Source organism: Hipposideros armiger, unplaced genomic scaffold (genome assembly GCF_001890085.2).
Source record: "Hipposideros armiger isolate ML-2016 unplaced genomic scaffold, ASM189008v1 scaffold_65, whole genome shotgun sequence".
Classification (NCBI taxonomy): domain Eukaryota; kingdom Metazoa; phylum Chordata; class Mammalia; order Chiroptera; family Hipposideridae; genus Hipposideros; species Hipposideros armiger.
This window is the reverse complement of record NW_017731415.1, coordinates 1,198,347-1,207,301: the sequence shown is the minus strand read 5'-3', so window position 1 is coordinate 1,207,301 and position 8,955 is coordinate 1,198,347. Positions and strand designations below refer to the sequence as shown.

General features: G+C 42.9%; 1 protein-coding gene across 1 annotated transcript in view; it reads right to left on the bottom strand.

The window, feature by feature from the left end:
* TNFRSF11B (TNF receptor superfamily member 11b) overlaps nt 1-4,083 on the bottom strand; it is a 28,395-nt gene extending 24,312 nt beyond the window's left edge. Inside the window, exon 1 of the mRNA XM_019642085.1 lies at nt 3,687-4,083. Within this exon, the coding sequence (XP_019497630.1) occupies nt 3,687-3,716 (30 nt within the window). The 5' untranslated portion in view covers nt 3,717-4,083. The remainder of the gene's footprint in view (nt 1-3,686) is intronic.
* Between the last annotated feature and the right edge of the window lie 4,872 nt (nt 4,084-8,955).

The window sequence follows — 8,955 nt, the reverse complement described above, 5'->3', positions numbered from 1 at the left end:
CTCTCTCCCTCTCTCCCTCTCTCATTTCTCTTCCTCTTTTGGCTACAAAGGAGAAATTCAAGCTAAAGGAAATGCTATTGGTTAATGAGATGTTAATGTGCATAAAACTTTTCACAGAAAGCTTTCAGAAAAGGAAACAAGGAAACATGCAGGCAGGGGACCTGAGGATTGCTTAGAGAAAAACTCAGCAGGCAAGTGAGTGGATAGGAGAGCAAGAATGTGTGAATGTGTGTTTAGTGTCCCTTAGTAGTTCTCCTTCTAGAACTAAGTGGATAAAACATCTGGCACAGAATGCCTTCTTCCCAACCAATGGAATTTGACAACTGTGGTTTAAGCCTAAGAAGTAAAATTAAAGACCAGATGAAATTAAGAATTGTGCTGAGGGTTGCTAGGTGACAGAGGCCAGGAAGGTTGCTAGGGACAGGGATCAGGATTGTTTTGGATTCAGTATAGGTGAGATTCACCTAGAAACTCACCGTGATCGTTCTCTTGAAACAAATAAATAAACAAATAAATAGGCTTGAGAAATACACGCAACCACTGCGGGAGGGGAAGGAAACCAAAGTAAACAACAAAACAACAAAAACCTGGAAGAATATCTCCTAAAGGAGGTCCAACAGATCAGTCAGGCCACTGTCTGGAGAATAAACACCGACTACCCAGTACCCCTTGCCCCACCCCCACTCCCTCCACCAGTAGGGCGGTTAATACACGTCATGGTAACATTAATTCAGAGTTTAGTATCGAGAAGGCCAGTGGATGGCTCTGGCACTCTGTGATGGAAACTTTCAGCCACCAGTTAAAATCTAGACGTGGGCCAGGGGGTTCCCAGTGTATCAGGTGGCTCCTGGGCAACCAGGAAAGAAATAACTTGGGGATGTGACTCCCTTACCTTGCAGAGCAGGTCTCTGCTTAATTCCATTGGTGAGCATTCTAGAAAGCACAGGACCGTGGAGTTAGTCTTAAGGACCACACCACCCCCTCACTGCTTGCCTATCAGCATACTTTGCTCCCCTCAAAGCCTCTAGAATTCTACTTTGCCACCAAATTTCATTTTCTCCCACGTCTTAGGTTCAGGACACCTTGGTTTTATGTCCAACAATGAAACATCCTACCCCTCCTTCAAATAAATAGCCCGTGGCCCTGTCTTCCTCCTCAGAGCATCATCAGCACTTTGTTGACATAACTCACTTGGCTCTACATTGTCCTACGGTTATTTGTGAGCATAATGCTAGAAGCTGGCATTAATATGACTCAGGAGCTTCATGTGGTTATCTAGCATGTCTCCATGTCATTATCTCTACTTTAACAAGAAAAAACTCAAACTCAAAAGAGATGCATTTATCAAATAAGTGGTGCGACTGGTATTTGAAGTTTGGTCCAAATGATAACAGTGCACTGCAGCTTCCCTTATAAGGTCCTAGAGGGCAGGATCTTTTATATTCCCAAGTCACCCAATATGTCCCCTTTAGTTACTGTTGTTATCAGTACAATTACTTCTCCAATATCTGCCTCCTCCACTGGGCTGTGAGGTCCATGGGGATAGGAATGGTACTCGCCTTGTTTTCCACCCTGCCCCTAGCACTCAGTGGCATTCCTGGTACAAAGCGTTAAATACCTGTAATGCTTGCAGTTCCTAGAACTGCCCTTTACAAAAGGGCATCTGGGCTCTTTACATGTAAGTAGAGAGTGTCCATTTCCAATCAATTACAAAATAAAAGCAGTCTCAGAAACTGCAGAAAGGGAAAAGGAAATCTTTCCTATTTCAAGTATTTACTATGTTCAAGGCACAGTTTTCTCTTTTGATAATGCTGTGTCATTTATAATTGTATTATCTACATACATATCTATCTTCCCATACAGACCACATATCAAAACATTTGTCCACTTACTACTTAGGAACACTTACTAATTAGGTACATATATTATTTAGTGGAAATTCTGAAATTTAAAAGTCACTGACAATACATATATCATTAATTAAATCTTTGACAGAATACTAAAGACTAGGAAAAATAAAAGTGTCCCCATATTAATAGCAGGATTATTTATACAAGCCCAAAATTAGAATAAGTAAATCAATTGTGATGTGCATGTACAATGGAATACTATACAGCAATGAAAACAGACAAATTATTGCACAGGCAACCATGGAGATGATGACCTCACAACAGAATTTTAAGTGAAAGTAGCCAGACATAAAAAAATGCTTAAAATCCATTTATATAAAGTTCAAATACAAGCAAAACTCATCTCTGGTGGTGTTAGAAGTCTGAATATTGATTACTCTGTCCATGAACATCATAGTGACAGAGAGGATACCTAGGAAGCTTCTGGGTGCTGATTACATAGTAGTGCTTGGTCTGGGTGCTAGCTCACGAGTGTTCACTTTGAAAACCTTCATTAGGCATTATGATTTGTGCAGCTCTCTGTGTGTTATGTTTTAATAAAAGTTTAGTTTTAAAAAGATCGCCTTAGTATCCATATTGGTGGAGTGTATATATACATATATATATATATATATATATATATACATATATATATATATGGCAGTAGATAAGATTAGCGTACTTATATGTAGACTACCGTCCAACCTACCTTTTCTTTAGTGACTTCGCTATTTATTTATGTTTGTCTGTCCCACAAACTAATTGGAAGACTTCTAGCCTTTTCCATTCACTGTGCTTTGGACGCTGAAATTCAAGCATTTACTCCAACATTTTGAAAACAACATGTAGCTTATGGTTTTCCTGTCCTTTTCTGAATGTCTGATTCATATCTCAATCTATTCCTCACTTTAGTGCCATAAAGGACATAAGTCACTGGTCATAGAATAATCTTCAAATCTTATTAACTTCATTGGTCAAAAATCTAAATTAAAAGAAAAAAAAAAAGCTAAACCAAGCCACAGAGATTCTTTTCCAAAGTGTTAAAATAACTTTTAGCCCTATTTAGTGCTGAATTTCAGTTATTTGTATGTATGTTAGAACATAATTAACATTAATCCACCAATATTTTCTGCATTATGTTGAAGTTAAAAACTGGAAGAAGTCATTTTAATAATAAATATTTATTAAAATGTTAAATTGCATAGTGATGTGTGTGTGTGTGTGTGTGTGTGTGTGTGTGTGTGTGTGTGTGAGATCTTTTTTCTTGTGCCAATTATTCAAAATTTCCCACGGCATTTGCTTAAGTGGGGAATAAGGCTAATGTTGTATGGTATCATATCACTGCACACACCTTTTATTCTCATTCCAATAATTTTAAAAAGACTGACATCTCTTCCCAACTTACGCTGATCCCAAAGGACTACTTTATTGTTAATAATAACGCCCAAGTTGACTAAGCAAAGCTAGTATGAACTACAAGGGGGCATCAATCTGAGATGAAGAAAGGCAATAAATACAGTGGATAAAAATCATCCACACAGGTAAGGTTGTAGAGCCTCTCTCTCTGCCCCATAAACCCAGAGGGAACTTTCCAGTGTCAAGGGGACACCGGAGCAGAGAAGTACGTTTAGCTTGAAAGAGGCCTCCTGTTCCAACCTGACCCCGCATCTCTCCAGGGACAGGGTGCGAGCTAGCTCTGTCCCCGTCCATCCGCGGCGAGGTCCGGCGGCCAGGCGGCAGGCAGCCCTCCCAGCGGCCCGGGGCGCCAGCAGCCGTGTCCCCTCAGCCGGGACTTACCACGAGCGCGCAGCACAGCAGCTTGTTCATTGTGGTCCCGGGAAACCTCAGGCGCTGGGAGGCGGCGGCGGGGCGAGCGCTCCAGTGCGTCTCTGTCCGCAGCCCGTGCAGTCATCACGTTATATATAGCCCCCGGGCGACAGGAAGTACCGGCTTGGCTTTGATCGTCCGTTCCCTATCTGGACCCAAACTTGACACCTTTTTTTAGGATCTTTGGGCGGGAGCGGTGGACAATACAAAACAGCCCCGGGGTTAACACTTTCAGAGCCAGGGATGGAAAAAATCGCCGGGAGAGATGGGCAGTGAAGGGTGGGGCGAGGGGGTGTCAGGCCCCTGAAGCGGGGAAAAGGCCTTTGGGCTTCGGACAAGGGACTCCTGTCTCTGCGAGGCTCTGAGGTTTCCTCGCCCCTTCCCGCCCGCGGGCGGCCTGACCTCCTGGCAGCCGCGACCGGCAGTGGGAGGGCTGGACACACGCTGGGGAGCCGCTGTGCCGGCTCCTCCGCCCAGAGCGACCCCTTCAGCTAAGATCCGGGCGCAGCCTGGGGTGAGTCCCAGACTTTATCACCCCTCTTGCCCTGACCCCATCTTTGTGAGTTCTGAGAGTTCCAATGTCAAGGCATCTTTCTCATGTATGCACTGCATTGTCTCAGAGCACTGTTCAGGGAGTCTGCAATCATTAGTCTCCAAGGTTACATAGACAGTGTAGAGGGAACTTTTGTCACTTCTGTCTGTTTGGTTCAAAGCCCAGGCTTTTCCTCATTCACTTCTTGTTGTCTAAAGTGGTTAGGGTCAGAGAGAATGAGCAGCAAAACGCTTCCTGCCTCCGGCAGGTAAACCTTTGCAGGCTGTGGGACACCTTGGCCACTATTTTTTTCACCAACACCTTAATATCAAAGGGTTCTATTGGTACCTCAGCGCCCTACGTACTGAACTTTAAGGTTGTTTCACTGCCCCCAAGCTGCCAACAGAAGTGTGATGCTTTCATAAAGGGCTCTTGCCTTCCCCATCCATTCCCCAAAATCGATTGTATAAAAGTTGGACCCAGTGACTGACTTCCAAGATGGTGCAGTTCACCAATTAGTTCTCAGGTTAGTTCTCTGCTTGCAGATGCTGGCAATGTCACTGCAGAGCCACTGCCCTGTCGGGCCTAGTGTTGGTATATGTCTCGTGAAAAGGGCAAGTTCTGCTCCTCACCAAGTTTAAGGATGGAATGTGAAGAGTCAGGGACGGGCAAGCATGGCCCCCAGGGACCAGAGCGTCTGCCCTTTCACGTGGACATGGGTGCACTAGGAGTTCAAAGTGGATCCACAGACCAAGCAGAAAATATTTAGAGGAAAAGAACGTCAGCTCTTCTGCTGGGATTGTGACTTACAAAAGACAAAGGCTCTCATTCATTGTTACCTTTCCAATGCCAGAAGTAACAGCGTGCTGGTGTCTTAAGTGAACCAGTGAATAGATGAAGGCCAGTGAGTGAGGACACCGGGGTGAGACTCCAGGCCTGTCCCTCAGCTTTTAAACTTCAGTTTTATCATCTACAACCTGCCCTGCTAACACTAGACTTTCCATGAGACTCGAGTAAATTCAAATGTCAGTGGTGAAACATTATGTAAGTGGCAGTTTTATTGTTTTTCTTAGGGTAATGTTTGTCTAGGATATTATTTGAAGGCATTTTCTTTGAAATACAATATTGTTGATGTAAGAAATGTCCAAACCGGTACAGAATTTTTATGAGGTTATTTGAGCCAAACTAATGACAGTTGCCTTGCTGGGAAGCGACATCTCAACGGATTGAGAAATTGCCCCGGAGAATGGCAGTTTTGCAGGTCATTTTATACGTAATAAAAGGAGATGTAAGGAGGGTTATGTGAAATCCAGTGGTGATAGGTTAAGGGGGAGGAAGAAAGCCAAGTGTGGCAATCTCTGGGATTGGATAAAAAGTAAAACCGAGAGACACATACTTCTTTTACATTGGTGGAGACAGGACAGTTAACAATTAACATTTACAGCTTATACAGAGGGTACCTGAGCAAGGAAATAACAATGAGGGGTTCTGTGGTCTTCTGCTCTGGTGGGTGGTTGCTCAGAGGGTTCTGGAAAAGGAGATTACTCTGACTCTTCAAAGGTATGTTATGTTAGATGCAAAAAGACAACAGGCAGGTTTACTAAGGTAAGACTGGCCTTTGTCAAGGAAGCTACAGGCCGAGGATGAACTACCCCCATGACCCACTTTGAGTTAGGAAATTTTATGTTCAGATCATCCTATGCAGTTAAGTTCGGTCTCTGAGTTTGTAAGGCCTGGCATACAATCCTCCCCTGAGGTCATCAGGTATAGTATGGTGCCCCTTTTTTGTCTACAATAGGATGCCAGTATGCAGGCGTCAAACTTGGAGGAAACCGATCAAGGATTGAATCTTGCAGTATTAACCCTGGAAAAGTTTCATGTCCCTCTAAGTCTCAGTTCCCTCATCTGTTAGATAAAAATAATACTGATATTGCAAAAATGTGGGAGGGAGCAAGTGACAGCACTTTTTCATGAGGTTAATCACTCATTGTGAGCATGAAATGAAGTAAAGCATATAAGATAACTTAGCATAGTGCCTAGCCCATAAGACATATTAACTAAGTTATAGCTCTCATTGTCTTAGGGGAGTACCTAAAAATACTGATCTTTGGCGTCAGACACAGAAATTTGAACCCCAGATCTACTACATCCCAGCTCTGTGACCTCAGGCAAGTTTTATCGACCATTTGTGTTTTTGTTTGGTTTCTTGATGTGTATACTAAGGATAAAAAGCACACTTACCTCAAAGGATGGATTATAAAGGTTATTATGAGGATTAAATGAGGTAAAACATGTAAAGTAGTCAAAATAGTATCTACCACATATTATCTGAGGTTCTCTTAGGGACATGTAGATGAGCACCAGGTGAATCTAGATTATATAAACACCTGAGAGCAGGAACCGTGTATTTTCCTATGGTATCGCCTGAAACTTTTAGCTCAGTGTCTGGCTCCCTGTAACTACACCATAAATACTAATAGTAATAGTAGTGGTTGATGGTGTGTATGTGTGTGCGTGTACAGGTAATGAGCTGCAATCTTGAGAAAAGTTGGGAAACCATTTATCTGGAATCACAAATTAGCCTGTGTATTGATTCTGTATTTCAGGGCCTGACCGTAGGTGGTTTATTCATCACCCACTGACAGGAAACAGACAGGAGCTATGAGTTATCGGTCATTTCATTTGTTATATTCTGGGAGCCATCTGGCCAGCCCCCCCTTTCCTGCCCCGCCCTGGGTCTTCCCATGTGACCCACCAGTGTGGGCAGCAGGCCTTGAACACACTGAAACTCGAGTTCATCTTGAACTTGAATTGGAATGGACCCAGGGACTATATGACTGAACCCATGGTGGACGTTTGCACACTAATGTGTCAGACTACATTCATCTTCCTGTGACACATCCCTCGTTGGCAGAGGCCATCAGTGACATTAAATGGAGTGTCTCATAAATTTAACCTTATGTTTCTGGGCACCAGCTGACTTTCTAGGTGACATCTCATCAGATGATTCTCATCTTCTCTTCCCTGAATTCTCTTCCCTGAACCTCTTTTAGCAAACACAGGTTCACTGCCCGTATTTCTGCTTGTCCCTGCCCCCATTCCATCCACTCGAAGGTTTAAAGAAATGTTGCCTGAGTGTTGGGAATGCCCACAGGGAAATCCTTCTCTCTTTAGCAGGGTAGCAATGCCCCTGATACAGAAGGGCATTTATAAGCATCATCATAATGGAAAGGAAATGGCTGAAATTAAGGACAGGGATCGATGTAGGTCAACTGGGAGACAAAGCATGCAGTGGGCTCTGATGCGATCGACCCAGTGTCTAGAACATTCTACGCCTTAGCGCTCTCACCTGAAAATTGGAAATACATTTTTGACACTATGTTTCGGAAAGGTTATTAACTTGAAGAACAAGAGCATATCCCCTGTTATTACACTGTTATTAAAATGAAGCTTTTTCTTCTGATTTCATAGGGGGAGGAACAAAAGGACTGGAGGAGAAATATGCAGTTAGCTTACTGATTTTCATTTATTGGATTCATGTTTGCCAGTTTCTTCATTAAAAGCACAGTTTTAACTGTATTAATTTTCCAGACAAAAGCTATTTGACTTTTACGGTGTTGTGGACTATGTACAGAAATGGATGCGGACTTGCTTTAAAATATATATAATGTACAGGAAGACAAGGTTGTATAGCCGAAGCACTTTCTGATTAAGTCACCAATTGCTTAAGGACCTGCTTGAAAGTGTGGAACCAGGGGTCAGTAGGTGCTAGTGATGGTTCCCCACACAATGGTCGTGTGACTGTAGCATTGTCACTCATCCACTAACGTAAGCCTTTCATCGACTATTAGCATTGATCAAGCAATCATACAAATATATAATTATAAACCTTTATCAAGGTTTATATGGAAATAATGAATATGCAACTCTATATAGTTATGGAAAGAAATAAGTTACAGTAGAAGTACCTGACCCAGGGTGATTTTAAAGCAGACCTCTGTAGAATTAGTGTGTTGACTAGTGATGAGAAGACAGTGGAGGCAGCGCTGGAGGGTTTTAAGCATGATCATTTTAGCTTCTATGCGGTAGAAATTCTCAGACCTTCACCCTGCCAACCTCTCAGGGTCATAGGTCCAAACATAGGCATGCAAGAGAAAACACCCTCTTCAACTAAAAATCACAGCACAAATTGCAAAGTATTTTCATTAGCTTAACTAGGTTTAAAAAAAAATTTTTTTAATGCCTGCATATGGCAAAAAATTCAAAAATAGCACTAACACTTATACTACGGAGAGTCAATCTGCATTTCTTGTCAGACCTCCGCTGACTCTTTACAAATGCCACTACTGCTAATGATTGTTGTATGCTCCTTCAGGTAACACATACACACATGTTTATGGATAGATGCCCTGTTGTTTCAGCAAAAGGGAGCATACTCTGTAGTGTTCCAAATGTTGCTGTCCCCCTTACCATTGTTTCTGTTTCATACCAGCACTATGTCTGAGGTTTTCAAGAGAGAACTTCATATGTGGAACTGGTTGCACAGGTTACAAAATCACTGAGAGGTCAGGGGATGGTGAGGCAAACATGAGACGAGCAACAGCACAAAGCTATTACCTCCTCTAACTTGGAGGGTCAAAGGGAAGAGATAGGGACCTGGCTTCCCTGGAGCAACCACAGTGGCTCTGTCCAGTGGGATCTGAGCTC